This window comes from Sphaerodactylus townsendi, linkage group LG04 (genome assembly GCF_021028975.2).
Source record: "Sphaerodactylus townsendi isolate TG3544 linkage group LG04, MPM_Stown_v2.3, whole genome shotgun sequence".
NCBI lineage: Eukaryota > Metazoa > Chordata > Lepidosauria > Squamata > Sphaerodactylidae > Sphaerodactylus > Sphaerodactylus townsendi.
In genome coordinates this window covers 2,026,320-2,044,175 of record NC_059428.1, presented here as the reverse complement: position 1 = coordinate 2,044,175, position 17,856 = coordinate 2,026,320, and the positions used below count along the sequence as shown (strand labels likewise).

Genomic DNA, 17,856 nt, shown 5'->3' with positions numbered 1-17,856 from the left:
CATTTCTGATAAGGTAAAATACGTGAGAATGTTCTGAGAAGCCAAAAGATATTTGTACAACTAATGACACACTGGATGGGGGATGGTTGTCACATCCCGCCAACAATATTTTAAAGTTTATTTTCTTAGTTTGCAAAGGATAGAATTGGATGGGTTCACTCTGGCTCTGGTGATTTTATAGAGACACTGAACTTCCAAGAGTAAGTAGATACTGATAGCTTGCTGCTGTTTCTTTTATATTTTGTAATTTAAAGACATAAACTAAAAAAAACTGTGGCCTACTCTGAATTACTGTAGAACCAGTCTGGGACTTCAAAATTGTCCCTTTAGATGGTCTTATTTGGGGATTAGTTTATACTTCACATGATCTTAAGAGTCTAAAAAAATTTTTTTTTGATTGCCAACTTTTGACCTGGGGCAAATGTCCTGCACTTTTTGTTAGATGTGAAAAGAAAGTAGTGTGGTGGGAGGGTCGGGGAGGGGGGGGTGTAGGGCGGATGTTGCTTCAGCCTTCATTTCAGCATTGAACAGTGATGGCAAACTTTTCAGACCGAAAAGCCCAAATCCGAAACCCAAACCCACGTGAGATTTATCACCGCAGTGCCAACATGGCAATTTAACCTGAATTTGAGGTTTTAGTTTAGAAAAAATAGTTGGCCCGGTAGGCACGCCGGGAGTAAGCTTGGTGGTAGTAGGTGGCTTTGCTTTGAACCTATTGTGCAGCTCTTCCAACGGTGAATTACAACCCTAGGAGGGTTTATTCAGAAGCACAATCCCCATTGCCAGCAACCGGTGCTTACTCCCCAGGTAAAGGATCACGCTTTAGTTCTTCAAGAAAATCAGTGGGGTTTAAATAGCACTTAACAGGTAAGCTACTCTACACCGGCTCCCTAAAACTGGCTCTTAGGTTTGATGCTAATAATCGAGCCCAGCGCTCCAGGCTAGCTTATGTGCGTGTGGGAAGTGGGGCGACTCTGTTTGTGCGTGGTCCACAGAGGGCTTTGAGGCCACCACTGGCACCAGTGCCATAGGTTCACACACTGGTATAAAGATTTCCAAATTGTCATTTGTCAGTCATTTGGAGTCAGTGAGCCCGGGCCAGCCACTACTATATTTATACCCTGTCCTTCCTAACAGGGCTCATGTTTGTCCAGAACAGGAACTACACCCTATCAGTTTGTCAGCATGGCCAATTGGCCATGCTGGTAGGGGCTGATGGGAATTGTAGTTCCTGAACATCTGGAGAGCCGCAGGTTCCCTACCCCTGCCTTAGTCCCTTAAAGGAAGATAGGCATAACAGTGGATGTAGGACATAGCTAAATGGAACCTCCATGGTTAGATGCAGTGAAACATATTCTGGGGGCAAACCATCTACAAGGAGAAGGGCCATCATGCCAGGTTCTTGATTTGTGGAAGCACCTTTGTTCTTTCTCTCCAACCGACCGGCCACTCAGCAGTGAAACAGCCAATGGCGGGTGTGTGTGTGTGTATGTATGGTGGAAATAAGGAGTTAAACTGCCTGGATTGGATGCATGTGAAAAAAGAAAGAGTAAGACAGAGGGCTTTTCATGTTTTTTTCCCCCCCATCAGCCCTGGGCCCCAGCGCAGCTTTGGTTTGCCTCCTGATTCCCACACACATTTTACGCTCTACTTCCACATTTATGGGGTTGGTTGTTTGTTTCCATCTTTCTGCTGGTTCTTTTGAGCACCACTTTTATCCCAGTGTTTTCAGTGTCACTCCACGTTTCTAGCCCCTGGTCTTTGTGAGCAGGGACGATTCGCTGCGAGAGTGGCTTATTGTTCACACGCTGGCAGATTTGCCCTCCACAGTGGCGACTCTGTCACTGCCTCCCAAGTAGTGGGACGCTACTCTCACGGGACGCAGCACGGGATGTGTCATGTCCCTGTGCCCCTTGTGGACAGTGGTGGCTAATCCCATGGCACGGTGCCAGAGGTGGCACTCGGAGCCCTCTGTGGGCACGCACACACAGAGTTCAAGTGGGAGCAGAAAATTACCCACACACACACATCTAGGCTGGCTCTGGGCCACTGAGCACAACATGCCAAGCACTGTGGCACCTGTGGGAGGATTGGCCGGGCGGCCTGCGCCTGTAAAGTTCGGGTGGCTTCTGGCCCGAGGGGACACAGAGGAGGCAGAGATGCTAGAGAGGCACAGAGCAAGCACCAGGACTTGCTGGAGGCTGGGGAGCAGGCTGGCCCCCTGCCCGAAAGTGGGCGGGGCGGAGGAAGAGGAACCAACCAAGCTTTTTTTTTAACTAAACCTCAGCATTCAGGTTAAATTGCTCTAGCTGGCACTTTGCTGGCAAATAACTGGGGTTTGGGTTGCAATTCTGGGCACCGGTCTCAAAAGGTTCTCCATCACTGGCCTAGGGATTCCTCCGCCATTGCGACCAGGGATCAGAGACTTACGCCACCAAAAAGGTGGCTGGAAGTCTATTTAGCCCACGGGAGGCAGGAGGCTTTTCGTCATCTTAAGCCTCCCCCACGCCACCAGGAAGCCTCCCTTGGGGCAACAGGGCACTGTGGCTACGGCACCGGCCAGGCACCACCCCTTACTCATCAGTTTCTTTGTGCCTTCCTGCCTATCTCCACCTCTGCTTTTGATGATTGACTATTGTCATCGCTAAACCTCCTTCCTTTTATCTTTAAATTTTTTAAAGGCATTAAAATATTGATGGAGTGCTATACCGTTCTCATGAAAGCCCAGCAGGTTTGCTGAACTCCCCATAGCTTCGATTCTGTTCAAATGTAAGTCTCTGTTCCCTTCCTTTTGCAGAGATATGCCTTTTCCTGATATTTTCCCAAGGAAGGAGGTAGAAACTTGCTTTTATTTTTAATGAAAGCTGGGAATTTAGAGAACCCGCTTTAATCTGTCATCACAACGGGTGCAGTCTAATATTTCAGGAATCATTTTAAAAAATGGGTGCTGGGTCACCACCAATTACAACACCAATGGTGGCAGTATCAGCCTTTGAAAATCTTGCTATTTTAAGGCCCACGCTGAAGAAAATAAACTGACTCTCCAACCACTGTACAAAATGTTCTGACCAGATTTCTGAAAGGAATAGGCCAGGTGTCCCCTAACATAGTATCTTTTGTTCAGGTGGCATACCATGCAGCCTGTCTGTTCACAGTATTCTGAGGGCTTGGTGGTATGCCCTTAGAATGTTCGCTCAGATGGCCAGAGATGAGCAATGAAAACAGTAATAGGTAATGCTAGTGGAAGTGAAACACATACTCACTTTGCCGTAGGAGACACATCAGGTGGGGTTACCCCCCCTCACACGCAGGTAACTTTCACTTCCTGCCTCACCCACTGCTACCACACACAACACACATCCAGCCTATCCCTCACACACCTCACTCTTGCCCTCCCTCACATCCAACCACCACTTACCCACTTCTCACCCATATTCACCATAGCTCTTTTACTATGTTTGAAGCTGGAGTTTGCCTTTTTTTCTTTCTATGAAAACTGCGCAGGGTGGGCGACCAACACTCACCGGGCTCCTCGCTTCTTTTGCACGTGGCCCTTTAAGAACCCAGGAGCTGGCCGACCTGAGCCAGCACTTCTGCCTCTGTTGCCTTGACTGATAGTTTGCTTGCCCCAGTTCTGCCCTACCCAAGCCAGGATCAGCGGTCAACCAGCCTCATGTATAGCTGGATTCGTGACTTGACAGTTCCATTGTGGAATGGGAGGGTTACTCTATACAAAAAAAAGACAATTCACCGTATAACAAATGAATTGAAAGGGAAGAGGGATTCCATTTGACCAAATCTCTAAAAGGCTATGTTGAGGATCACTGGACCTGGATGGACATCTGTGTGGGCTGCAGACTGTGATGAGAAGGACACTGTTACAGCAACGCAGACTGGCCCCTAGTTTCCCTGCTAACTGAAAAAAAATGACACATGAGAGGATCTCTTTTTCCCAGGCTCCAGGCCCAGTGCATTTTGGGGAAGGTGCTTTTCAAAACTAGACTGTACCCTCAGCATCATAATTTTTCTGCACCCGTTTTACAGAAGCAGAATAGTCAGAGATGAATAAAGGGAAAAAAAAGGTCTTGGCTTTATCATTATGGAGTTTTTCAAATAGCTTGTCGACAGGAATTCCTCTTGCTGTTCTCTGTGGAGGATTTTCATTTCAGTTTTAATTTGTTCCTCTCACTGTACTCTCAGTTTCAGGATTTTGTGATATCCTTAAACTTCAGATAGTCAGCTTTTCTAAAGGAAGATTGAACTGCAGGCTGCAATCCTTATCAAGCTGTCTCAGTCGCAGTACTTTCCATTTTAACTCCAATAAAGATTTCAATGCATGAGTAGCCCTGTCAGTCAGACTACTGTTCCCAACTCCATGTTCCTATCAGAGGGACTATTAACAGATATGCTGAGGGAACAAAAAAATTAATTTTGTTCAGTGTCAGATCAAGATCAGCTACTATGTGAGAGTTGATCCATCGCATCGCAGTTCTTTGAATGTGAACGCTCTTCTCTGGGATTCTCCTGATTTCTTTAAAACTGAAGTTCCTGTGCACAGGGCCAAGGGATGAACAGCACCATATTTTAAATTGTGTTTATTATGGGCAGTTATTATATGCATGTGCTTACCTACATTATTACCTTAACTTAAAACAGCCTTCTAAAGCAGACCAATACTTAGAAGAAGAAGCGCTTGATTTATATCCCCCTTTCTCTCCCGTAGGAGACCCAAAAGGGGCTGGGATTAATCTCCTTGCCCTCCCACCCCCCACAAATGATAAAACACCCTGAGAGTGTGGTGGTGTGGGCTGAGAGAGTTCCAAAGAACTGTGACTAGCCCAAGGTCACCCAGCTGGCGTGTGTGGGAGTGCACAGGCTAGCCCAAATTCCCAGAGAAGCCTCCACAACTCAAGCGCAGAGCTGGGAATCAAACCCGGTTCCTCCAGATCAGAGTGCACCTGCTCTTAGCCACTGCTCTTAGCCACTACCACTGTTTCTAATTTCTTAGTAGGTAGCCAGCACCAGCAGCAGTAGGTAGCATATGGCTCCCATCCTCCAGGTGGGGACTGATCTGCTGGAATCACAACTGATTTCTAAGAAAATGGTTGCTATTTTAAATTGCTTTTATTATATGTGATTCTTATATCCATAGTTCCTAAAATACTTTACCCACATTATCATAATAATCCCTGAAATTGCCTTCTAAAGCAGATCAATATTTACTACTGGTTTTACTAATAGTAGTAGTAGTTACAGTTACAGTAAATATTGATCTTGCTTTGCCAGGGGCTAGGCTGAAGAAGAGGAGGAGGAGGAGGAGGAGGAGGAGTTTGGATTTATCCCCTTTCTCTCCTGCAGGAGATTCAAAGGGGCTTGATAATCTCCTTGGGTTCTTCCCCTCACAACAAACAACTTTGTGAGGCAGGGTGGGGCTGAGAGAGCTCCAAGAAGCTGTGACTAGCCCAAGGGTCACCCAGCTGGCGCGGTGTGTGGGAGTGTACAGGCTAATCTGAATTCCCCAGAGAAAGCCTCCACAGCTCAGGCGGCAGAGCTGGGAATCAAACCCGGTTCCTCCAGCAGATTAGATACACAAGCTCTAACCTCCTACGCCCACTGGGCTGATTGGTGATGGGGTGGTAGTAGTAATGGTGGGTTGCCATCCTCCAGGTGGGGTATCTCCTGAAATTACAACTGACTTCCAGATTTCAGAGATCCATTCGTTGGGCGAAAAGGGCTGCTTTGGAAGGTTGGACTCCTCTAAGGCACGTAGCACTTTGAGTGTCCTTCCCTCCAAACCCTGCCTCCCCCATCCCCCCCATCCCCAGTTGCCAGGATCAAGCAGGACAACTGTACTGCCTCTGGATTTATCTAGGGAGCTCCTGGGGTTCTCTGGTGGCCCTCCCACCTGGATTGCCTGGCCCAGGATTTCAATGCCTGAGTCCCCTGGGCAGCCTGAAGAAACGGAAGGATGGAGACCACTGGCAGCCAGGCCCCTCGGGTGAGATCTGTTCATGCTGAAATCTTTGTTGGGGGAATTGTTTCCTATTTGTGAGTGAGAGGAAAGATTTCAATGCATATGAGCAGAGTGAGAGGAAAAGACCAGGAGATCTTTTTTGCTGTGAGTATAAAAAAGAAACTTTACTTAACTAAATCACGGTAGGGTATACATGGAATAAACATAACAAATCGTTACTATTCTAGTATAAACTTAGTTACAGAACTTAGGCACATGTGAGCCCACATGTTGCCTAGGCATTCACGTCTTAAGGTGAATCCATCTTACAGGTACTGACAACTCTGCCCCTTGAGTGTCAGTCACAAGACTAATGCTGATCCAGTTTCGCAAAAGGCAAATGTTGAAAATCAGTGAAAGTTTATTACCAGAGCTCTTAACAGTTAGGCCTAGCTGGTCCAGGACGAATTTTGCTAGCAATACATTCATTTTATAATGATAATAACAAGGGCATTGAATTAATGATTGGCTAATTAGTATTTTACCTCCTCCTTCTTGTCTAAGCCTTAATCTAAATTTCTGATGCGCGTCTGCATAATGCCAAGTTGGCTTAACACTCAGTTTGTTATTCCAGCTATAGTTTGAGATAGCTACAGGTCGGCAGATAACCATGCAGCAAAGCTCCCTGTAGGGTCAGAGGAAGAGTGGCAGGTGGCTTCTGAGAATCACAAGAACACAATATCAAAGAGTATTCCTAAGAGAAACCTTATGGTTTTGAGAAGTTCTTTAAGTGCAGGATATAGCTTATTTTGGTCTCTACAAGGCAAGAAGTTTGCGGTCAAGGCTACACGCATCTTAGCATGTTTGCAAAAAGAATTCTTTTCAGAAAATAAAATGCTTTTCAAAGTTTTTTCTCTGTAGGTTTCGGGCGAAGCAGAGAGGCCTTTAAAATTACCTTAATGGGGTTCACCTTACAGTACAGGAAAAAAACCTCGGGTGTGTGAGAGTCTGTGAGACAAAGAGGATAGTTAACTTTATAACCTCTGACCTTACTCTGGCCTGATAAGCAATGTCGGATTAACTGCCCAATGACTAATCAAGGAATAGATAGCAAGACACTGACCACTAGCTAATTAACATGCACACAGTTAACCCTTGTTATCAGGATTGCATTGCGACACTTGCAAACTTAACACTTTTTTATATCGCAAGGCATGCCGCTAGAGCTTTCGCTGCCTATGGTAAGCAGTACAGAGATGGAGTCACACACACACACACAAGCCTTTATTGGCATACAAACAGGACAATATTTTTTAAAACAAAATGAAGTTTAAGAAATACAGTTAAAATTACTAATTTCCAGTATAAAACTTGCAACAGTTTCCCAAAAGAGCAATACTCAGAGCCGTTCGGGAGATTGGGTATCTTATACAACACTCTGCCACTGAGAACATTGCAAGAAAATGGAATTCATGTATTTCCTTATGTGTATCTTATTTGTATTTAGGGCATACAAACAGAGAATGGTCATGTGTTTGTACTTAGGGCATACAAACAGAGAATGGTCAGCGTTTCAACCGTAATCGTGGATCACAAGAACAAACCCTTTATGAACGCTCCATATTCTTGAATCTTCCCTCCAGCAGAGCTGATGGCAGCACATTACATCTTGCAGTAGCCAAGGCTCTCTCTGGTGGATTAATCAGCAGATCTAAGATAAGCTATGCCATCATTCCACGCCGATGTGGGATTACTACCGTAGTCGGAGAACAGGTTGTCTTTGGCAATGAGTCGATTATGAAAATCGGTGATCCAAGAGCCTATTCTCTAACTAGTCTGGAAGGCTTCCACCTTTGTGAGCATATGAGTGATTCCAAAGGGAAACCAATAGCTTCAACCTTTCTAAAGATCAAAGTATACCTATCTGATCTGATAACAGAGAGGGTATATAACTATTGATCCCACTAGAAAATGTATATGCAGCCAATATTCTTATGGCCCTATCCATGCCAAGGTTTCTAGAGCTGTTTGGCCCATCAGAAATGGAGTCTTGATTGACAAGACAACAGGTCCTCTTCCCTTTCTCTCCCGCCAGTCTCAGGGGATAACCGTGAGCTGTGTTGGTTACTTGCCACGAATAGGAACATGGTGACGCCATCTCCCAGGGCTGCCACAGGGCTGCCAGGCACTGCTGGGGCTCACTACCCCCAGCCGCTGCCCCCTCTGTCTATCATCTGCCTGGCTGGAATTGGCCTAGGCCAGTGATGTTACAGTGATGAGGCCAACAGTGCCACACTCTCATCACATTGGTGGTGATTTGATGCTCTGGCATTTGGGCAAACATTCTACTGTGAAAAAAAAGTAACTCCACTATAGAGTTTTCGCTTCAAATACTGCGTACTCTCAAGCAAACACAATGATGCCACTCTCCGGTATGCCAGAAGTAATGTTGCTGGGTGCGTCTCCTCTTGCTGCCAGTAACACCCCTGCCCTGATTGCCCTGTTGGCCCTAGTTTGCCATCAATCGCTAGGGTTGTTGACTTTCCTGTGTAATTTCCTCCACCATAGAAAATAGAACCTAAACTGGAAGGGTACCTGTGAGGATTGTTCAGGATGTCAAATAGAACCATAGAAAAACAGAACAACCAAGTAGAAAATAGAACTCTAAACTGGAAGGGTACCAAGAGCTTGTCTAGGATGTCAAAACACATTAGTCATCCATGCCCGTGATTGGCAATTTAAGCGGCTGGTTGCCATATACAGAAAGCAGTATGGCTAAGTTCTGCGTAGCTGCACCTCAAAATATGTCGCTTTGATGGTCCTTGCACAGGCTGACCAGATGCCCCGCCTTTGGCGATGTAACCCGCCTTTAAAACAATTTGTCCTGCCATTCCAGTTTTTTTCAAGTGTCCCGAAGAGTTGCCGCCACAATTGCCTTCAAGAAGGCAGTGCGACAGCTCAAGATAGCAGTTTAGGGATAAGACGTTTACGCCCGCTTCCTCGCCTCTGTGACAGGGGAGAGGAACGGAGTTTTCCAGAAGGCCGGGTACTTCCTGCGGCTAAAAGGTGCACGCTGCGTTTTCAGCCTACCCTCCTACCGGGTCTCCGGTTCCCACAAAGGTGACCATCTGGTCACCTTATCCATGCAACACAGTAGGCTTAGTGACTTAACAGCTATAGCCGGCCCATTTAACAATTTTAGTGTCTTCTTATACCTATTCTCCATTAAGTTTTTACCCCTTTTAGTACTTATGCTTACTGTTTCAATATGTTTTATCCTTTGTGGGCCATCCTTTATTTCCATTTACCTTTTGCTGGCCTTATGCATTTTGGATAGATTGATACAGAAATGGTAGGGGGACTGCTGTTGTGGTGCATTAAGAGCTGTTGCCTAGTGTGTGTGAAAGCAGACTTGGATCGGGGTCAGCGGGATGGGAGCAGAGGGGCAGACTCAACCACTGGTCAAACTTGCCCAGTTGTTGTTATCGCCAAGGCAAACAGATCCCGCGACAGGGTCAGTGCATGGCAGCTACTTCTGGCTGAGCCGGCATCAGAGCTATTTCATCGTCTCCCGCCCGGCCAGCAGGGCAGAGGAAGGGGAACAGCCTCGGGCACTGCACTTCTGCAGCAGAGGTGGGATCCGTGCAGGTTCTCACAGGTTCCCAGAGGGGTTACCACTATTTGTGTGTGCCGAGAGGGGGTTACTAGTATCAAGTGGTTTTTACACGGATTTTTGCCTTAGTTATGCCCCCTCCTCTCAGCAGTAGCCGCAGAACTTGAAGCAGTCTAGGCAGGAGGTGCATCAAGGCAAGTGCAGCCTGCCAAGTGCGGCATTCTGCTTTCCCACCCAAGGTCCGCAGCTGCCGGGCGCTCCCCGCCACAGCACCCGCCCCAGGAATGCCCTGCTCCCCCGCAATGCCCGCCAATATCCCCGCCTTGCCCCAGCCCCATTGGCTTGCTCACAGTTTTCTGAATCCCACCACAGGAACCTGTTACTAAAATTCTTGATCCCACCACCGCCCTGCAGCCCTGCCGCCCCTACATACCCCTCGAACACCTCCGCCACCCCACACTCCAGCGCCACCAAGGCCCCCCTGCCCAGTTGGTGCCACGCCACTGCCGCCGCCAAGTAAATTTGGTTTTCCTGTTTTTTTATATTTAAATGGACTTTTTCTACCTTTGGTCAGCTTTTCTACGGGTAACTCACAAAGGTGCTGCTGCCTTGGCTTTCTGTTTGTTCCACTGGAAAATTGTCTGTAAAATACAGATTTCACGCAGGTGACGCTCTGGGACTGCTGGGTTGCAGTCGGGAGATTGGGATGGAGGATTTTATGGCTGTGTTTTGTTTTGTTTTTTAAGCCTCCTGCACCTTCCAATTTATTTCACCAGTATGTACTGCTGCGGAAGTATGCTTAGGCTCTTGGTAGACGCAGATACCTCCCTTGGGTGTATGGTTCTCCAGTTGCACAGTGGCAGATAGGAAGGCGCTCCAAAGGGTGGTCACTACTGCACAGAGGATTATCGGCTGCCCTCTCCCCTCCTTGGAAGAACTCTATCATTCCCGAAGCCTGAAGAAAGCCCAAAATATTCCGAGAGACCCGTCTCATCCGGCACACTCTCTTTTTGAACTGTGTCCATCCGGCAGACGATACAGGTCTATCAAAACTAGGACAAAGAGGCTTAGAGACAGCTTCTACTCTAGAGCGGTGGCGATGCTGAACTCTGCGGCTTCGTGTTGATGTGTTTGGGCTGTGTAGGGACGGGTGGAGGAAGGGGAAAGTGAGGATGGGGGATGAGTCTGGAATTGTGTGCATCGAGGAATGCTGCTGTAAATTTCGTTGTGCGTGCACAATGACAATAAAATGCTTCTGTTATGTTAGGAGTACAAAAAGGAATATACGAGAAATTCCTCTTTTTTTTGGACGTGAATCAATGGCAATGTGTACGTAAATGGATTTTGGAGGGAGGAAAACCCCACACCCCAAAATAATGATCCCTCCGCCCACAGAACAGGTCCATAGATCGGAAGCAACGGGATAATGACCGGGATCCACCAGGTGGCAGAAGAGATCAGCCAAAAAATTAGAGGGTTGTGGAGCCATAAGAAAGTTCTCGGAGATTATCAGGGGGAATGGAACTGAAAGCTGGCTACCACGCGAGCCAGCAGTGGTGTAGTGGTTAAGAGCAGGTGCACTCTAATCTGGAGAACCAGGTTTGATTCCCCGCTCTGCCACTTGAGCTGTGGAGGCTTATCTGGGGAACCATAAGTTGGAAGCTAAGCAGGGTGGGTACTTTAGATTCGCACCCCCTCCCCTTAATTATGATCCTTGTGCCAGGAATGTGTGTGTGTGTGTGACCATATTCTCTACCCCCTCTTCTCTCTAGGAACGTGTGTGTGTCTCAACTAGCATGTTGTAGTGGTTAAGAGCAGTCAGTCAGTTTAGAGAGCCAGCGTGGCGTAGTGGTGAAGAGCAGGTGCACTCTGATCTGGAGAACCGGGTTTGATTCCCCACTCTTCCACTAGAGTTGTGGAGGCTTATCTGGTAAACCAGATTAGCTTGTGCACTCCCACACACGCCAGCTGGGTGACCTTGGGCTGGTCACAGCTCTACGGAGCTCTCTCAGCCCCACCTACCTCGCAGGGTGTTTGTTGTGGGGGAGGAAGGGAAAGGAGTTGTCAGCCACCTTGAGTCTCCTCAAGAGGAAAGAGGGGATGAGAAAGGGGGGATATAAATCCAAAGCTCTTCTTCATGTGGAGGTATTTTGCAAGTGTCTGTCACAAACTCAGACATGAAAGGGTGAACGGTGTGCATGCAAACTAGTTACTGAGGTCACGGCTTAATGACCAGTCTATTGATTAAGCTATTGGTCACGTAGACAGAAAGTTATAAAATAAAGTCTGCTTCTTTGTTAGAACAGACACCGGGAGTCCTAGCCGTGACGTGAAACTTTGAGGTTCAGGTATGTAACTAAGTGTCGTGCTAGAATAGAAAGATGTTATTGTTTTCTTTCCATGCAACCCTCCCTATCAGTAACATTCATTTATATAAAAAGCAACTGTGTGTTGGTCTCTTTTATGCTACTCTGCTAATATGTGAAATTCATGCCAACAGAAAGACCTCCGGCTGTGGCCCCGGAGAGTTCCTCCCAGAGAAGACCCAGAGTAGACCCAAAACCTTCTCTCTGGGAAGGTTTTAATGATAGTTTTAATACTGGACGCCAAGTGGTTTTTGTAGAACGCTGTAATTTTATGTTTTTATGATGTTATTTATATTAATTATTTATTGTTTATGTGGTATTAATTTGTTGTTCACCGCCCAGAGCCCTCAGGGGATGGGGTGGTCTATAAATATGATAATAAATAAATAGACAGACAGACAGACAGATAGACAGATAAATAAATAAATGCCAAAGAGAGATCAGATGGGTCTTGTTCAGCGGAAGGAGGCTTCGCGTGTTCACAGCGTCTTTTTAGGAACGCCAGCCAAAACAACCCTCACATTTGCACATTTGACAAAATCAAACTCCAGCTTAGCCAGCATTTTTATCTTGTTCAACCCTTCATCTAGGTGGGGCCGTCTTTGCGTTCCCTACTTTTCAGTCTTTGCGTTCCCTATTTCTCAGCAGCAGTAGTGTAGGAGGTTAAGAGCTTGTGTATCTAATCTGGAGGAACCACGTTTGATTCCCCACTCTGCCGCCTGAGCTGTGGAGGCTTATCTGGGGGATTCAGATTAGCCTGTATACTCCCACACACGCCAGCTGGGTGACCTTGGGCTAGTCACGGCTTCTCAGAGCTCTCTCAGCCCCACCTACCTCACAGGGTGTTTGTTGTGAGGGGGGAAGGGCAAGGAGATTGTAAGCCCCTTTGAGTCTCCTGCAGGAGAGAAAGGGGGGATATAAATCCAAACTCCTCCTCCTCCTCCTCTTCCTCCTCCTCTTCTTCTTCTTCTTCTTCTTCTTCTTCTTCTTCTTCTTCTTCTTCGTCTTCTTCTTCTTCTTCTTCTTCTTCTTCTTCTTCTTCTTCTTCTTCTTCTTCTTCTTCTTCTTCTTCTTCTTCCTCTTGGCACTTGCTCGGATGTGCACAGAAGAACACAGCTTTGGCAGTAACTCTGAGCCAATATTTGGCAAGAAATGACAGACGGAGTTCCCATAAGGAGATGCAAAGAAAAAGAAGATGATTTTGGATTTATACCCCTCCTTTCTCTCCAGTAAGGAGGCTCGAGGTGGTTTACAAGCTCCTTTCCCTTCTTCTCCCCACAACAGACACCTTGTGAGGCAGGTGGGGCTGAGAGAGTTCCGAGAGAACTGGGACTGGCCCAAGGTCACCCAGCAGAAAGATAGGAGTGTGGAAACACATCTGGTTCACCAGATAAGCCTCTGCCACACAGGTGAAGGAGCGGGGAATCAAACCCAGTCCTCCAGATTAGAATCCACCTGCTCTTAACCACTACACCACGCTGGCTCTCCGTAATAAGCAGAGCGAGATGGGGTGAGCGAAACCTCCATGAATGTGTATGCAGTCAGTCCGGGAGGAGATCTTGTTATTCTGGCCTCCTTGTGTAATTGCAAGGATCAAAGGAGACCAGTAGATCCAGCTGAAAAGCAAGCCAGTAACTGCAACAGGTTCCTTTGAGCTGTATGATTCAAAGCCTTTCGCAAGCGCGGGCTTTTAAGGGCTTTCCCTCTCGGTTCACCTACATCAAGGTGTTCTCTCGAAATGCAAGCTTGGGATTCTCGCTTCCTGTCAACAGCCGGACCAGTTTCTGGTTCATTACGAAGCCGGATCTTCTGATGCTTCCTTTATTTCTCCCCTTCTTCTCAGAATATTTCTCCACCTCTTGGAAAGATGGCTGAAGCTCAGGCCGGCTCTCGGAGGGTGACTCTGTTCAAACAAAAAGCGCCCGGGGGCCTCACCTACCGCATCCCGGCCTTGTTGTACCTGCCCCATGAGTCTGTATTCCTGGCTTTTGCGGAGAAGCGATCCACACCCAGAGACGAACACGCCAAGCACCTGGTGATGAGACGAGGGCAGAAGGAAGGGAAGTCTGTCCAGGTAATGCTTTTTTTGGAGCGGGAGGGAAGATAGCCTGGCCCTGTCTCTTGGTTTTCTTTTTATAAACTCGCCAGCGGGCCCGGCCACGCGTTGCCGTGGCTCAGTCTGGTGAAGTGGGAAAGAAATAAAAGGGGAAGCGAACAGTTCGAACATTTGTCATTGCACAATGCTTGCAAGGGAGGGGCAAGGGGGCCCTCGCTCACCTCCCTCTCTCCCGTTCCCTTTCATGGCACCCCGCCCCGTCCCTCCCTAACGTTCCCCTTCCTCTGCTAGGGTGGGTGGGCCATGTCCAGGTGGCTGACCCTGTCCCTTTCACTGCCTTCCCTTGCAGGCAGGGGCGTAACGAAGCAAACTGTAGCCCTGGGCAAAACCTGAGTTGGATGCCCCCCCCCCCATGGGCGCCCACTCCACCACGACCAAATTTCTTTTGCACCAGGACATTGGGCCTGCAGGGGGTGCATTTTTAGACATATCAGCACCGAAATTTCAGCGTATCATCAGAAACTGTCCTTATGCTACCCCCCCCAATTGGCCATGCTGGCAGGAGCTGATGGGAATTGTAGTCCATGAACATCTGGAGAGCCACAGGTTGCAGACTCCTGAAGGTGAAGGAAAAGAGATTCCACCTAAACATCAGGGAAAACTTCCTGACACTAAAGGGCTGTTCGACCATGGAATTCCCTGCCTCGGAGTGTGGTGGAGTCTCCTTCTTTGGAGGTCTTTAAGGGGAGGCTGGATGGCCATCTGTCAGGAGTGCTTTGATTGTGTGTTCCTGCATTGCAGGGGGTTGGACTTGATGGCCCTTGGGGGTCTCTTAGGAGCAGCAGTGGCGTAGGAGGTTAAGAGGTCGTGTCTCTAATCTGGAGGAACCGGGTTTGATTCCCCGCTCTGCCGCCTGAGCTGTGGAGGCTTCTCTGGGGAATTCAGATTAGCCTGTGCACTCCCACACACGCCAGCTGGGTGACCTTGGGCTAGTCACAGCTTCTCGGAGCTCTCTCAGCCTCGCCTACCTCACAGGGTGTTTGTTGTGAGGGGGGAAGGGCAAGGAGATTGTCAGCCCCTTTGAGTCTCCTGCAGGAGAGAATGAGGGGATATAAATCCAAACCCTTCTTCCTCTTCTTCTTCTTCTTCCAGCTCTTTGATTCTGCCTCAAAGATCTGTTTAGTCTCTACGGTGTTACTGGACCTGGACTATCTGCAGAATGAGATCAATAGGAATACTCAGTTGAGCTCTGGAAAAATAACGTGTCTGTCCTTCTCTCCATCTTTTTCCAGTGGGGCCCAGAAGAGCCATTGATGACCGCCATTTTGCCCGACCACCGCACCATGAACCCTTGCCCGGTGTACGAGAAGAGGAGCGGCAGAATTTTCCTGTTCTTTATCTGCGTCCAGAAGCACGTCACAGAATGGACCCAGATCAAGACCGGGAGGAACGCCGCCCGGCTGTGCTACGTCTCCAGCCAAAATGGCGGACGCACCTGGAGCCAGTTGGCCGATTTGACTGATGAGGTGATTGGCGACGACTTGAGAGACTGGGCCACCTTTGCCGTCGGGCCGGGCCACGGGTTGCAGTTGAGTTCTGGGCGCCTGGTGATTCCAGCCTACGCTTACTACATCCATAGGAGTTGCTTTTCCACCTCAGCGGGTACCTGCACGAAGCCGCATTTCTTCATGTTCTACAGTGATGACCACGGCCAGCACTGGACACGGGGGCAGCTGGTGAAGAGCTTCCGGACCGTAGAATGTCAGGTGGCTGAGGTGACCAGCCCACACCACGCCCCGGTGTTATACTGCAACGCCCGCAGTCCGGACAAGTATCGGGTCGAAGCCTTCAGCATGGACGGTGGAGGCCATTTTGAGAAACCTTTCCTAAGCGAGACATTACCGGAGACAGGAGCTGGTTGCCAGGGGAGCGTGGTGAGCTTCAACCCGATGCTGAAGCCAGGCCGAGGAGAAGACCCGGCTGCGGGGTCTCACTTTCCAGGCGGCCGTCACCCAACCGCTGCCAAGACTACAGAGTCCTGGATGATTTTCTCCCACCCCACAAGCCGACACAGCCGAATCGACCTGGGCGTCTACCTGAACACCTCCCCGCTGGTTAAGAACAGCTGGAAGGCCCCCCGGGTGATATTTGAAGGGCCCTGTGGCTACTCGGACCTGGCCGTGTGTGAGGACGGCCACTCGGTGCTCTTTGGTTGCTTGTTCGAATGCGGGGTGTCCAATGGATATGAGGAGATCGCCTTCCAGCTCTTCGCTGACAAGGACCTCCTCGGGAACATTAGCGAAGAAGGCTGATATTGAGATGCTGAGCCCCTGGAGGGATATTTAGACCCCAGCAACAGAAAATTAGATGTGTTGTTGACGGACTTTCATGGCCGGAATCACTGGGGTGTTGTGGGGTTTCCAGGCTGTATGGCCGTGTTCAGTGGTGGGATCCAAACATTTTAGTAACAGGTTCCCATGGTGGTGGGATTCAAACTGTGGCGTAGCGCCAATGGGGCTGGGCGGGGCACGACGGGGGTGTGGCCGGGCATTCCTGGGCGGGGCTGTGGCAAGGACGCAGCCGCTGCGCCGGTCCTTGGGCGGGAAACGAATGCACGCAGGCGCAGGCCGCCACGCATGCCGGTGCACCTCCTGCTAGACTGCTTCAAGTTCTGCGCGCTACTGCTGAGAGGAGGGGCGTAACTAAGGCCAAAATCACGTGGCAAAATCACCCATTAGTAACCCCCTCTAGGCACACACAAATAATTAGTAACCTACTCTCGGGAACCTGTGAGAACCTGCTGAATCCCACCTCTGGCCGTGTTCCAGTAGCATTCTCTCCTGACGTTTTGCCTGCATCTGGGCCTGGCATCAAGATGCCGGCCACAGATGCAGGCGAAACGTCAGGAGAAAATGCTACTGGAACACGGCCATACAGCCCGGAAACCCCACAACACCCCAGAAAATTAGATCTTTTTTTGTTTTGCTGCCAATCTTGTCTCAGTCACTGAGTCGGAGCTTTCAAGCGAAGCCTTCGGAAAACGTGTTGTCAAAGGCATTCCCGGCCGGAACCAATCGGCTGTTGTGGGCTTTCGTGGCTATGTGGCCGTGGTCTGGTAGTTTTTGCTCCTAACACTTCACCCGCCTCTACGGCTGGCCTCTTCAGAGCCGTGGCGAGTAGTGTTCGATGCCACGGAGAGAAACACGTCTCTCCGTGACATACCTCTGAAGATGCCAGCTGTAGAGGCGGGTGAAACATTAGGAGCAAAACCTGCCAGATCACAGCCACGCAGCCCGGAAAACACGCAACAGCCGTTTTTCAGAAAATGGCCACCACTCAACCAACAGGCCCAGTTTGTTATAGATTGGTGCTTCAATTCTGGCCCCTTCTGCATATGTGCTTTCAATCCACTTTTCACAATTGTTTGCATTTTGCTATTCCACACAGTAAAATCTAGCTGCAAAGTGCATTGAAAGTGGATTGAAAGTGAATTATTCTGCGTGTGCGGAAGGGGCCCAAGACTCCAAGAAAACGCTTTTCCGTTTCTCGAGCTGGTGGCTGATAGTATCTTAAGGGTTTTCCCCCTCCGTATCAGATTTCCTTTAAAAACAATTTTGAAGTGAGGCAAGATTTTGATATGGCATGCTTTTGACATGAACATTTTGACGTGGCACGATAGCTGCCACAAAATGGCTGTCACAAGTGGCAGACCGGCCCGCAGAATGGCTGCCACCAGTTATCCGTCAGTCGCACTGTGAAAATCCCTGTGGCTCTGTTTTATAAAAATATCTGCACAAGAAGGTGCTTTAATTCTCATACACACGCACATAATTTGAAGAGGAGCAGCAGTGGCATAGTAGTTAAGAGC

At 48.6% G+C, this 17,856-nt stretch overlaps 1 protein-coding gene across 1 annotated transcript; it reads left to right on the top strand.

Annotated features, from left to right (window-relative positions):
• The first annotated feature begins 11,865 nt into the window (after positions 1–11,865).
• Positions 11,866–16,378, top strand: LOC125431641 (sialidase-3-like). Its single transcript, XM_048494629.1, has 3 exons — positions 11,866–11,914; positions 13,776–14,006; positions 15,281–16,378. Exons 2-3 carry the CDS (start codon positions 13,800–13,802, stop codon positions 16,298–16,300), a joined length of 1,227 nt encoding a protein of 408 aa, XP_048350586.1. The 5' UTR covers positions 11,866–11,914; positions 13,776–13,799; the 3' UTR covers positions 16,301–16,378.
• Positions 16,379–17,856: the final 1,478 nt, after the last annotated feature.

Coding starts and splice junctions, on each gene's coding strand:
- LOC125431641 (XM_048494629.1), top strand. CDS start 13,800: ATGGCTGAAGCTCAGGCCGGCTCTCGGAGGGTGACTCTGTTCAAACAA. Junction 14,007..15,280: donor AGGAAGGGAAGTCTGTCCAG/GTAATGCTTTTT, acceptor ATCTTTTTCCAG/TGGGGCCCAGAAGAGCCATT.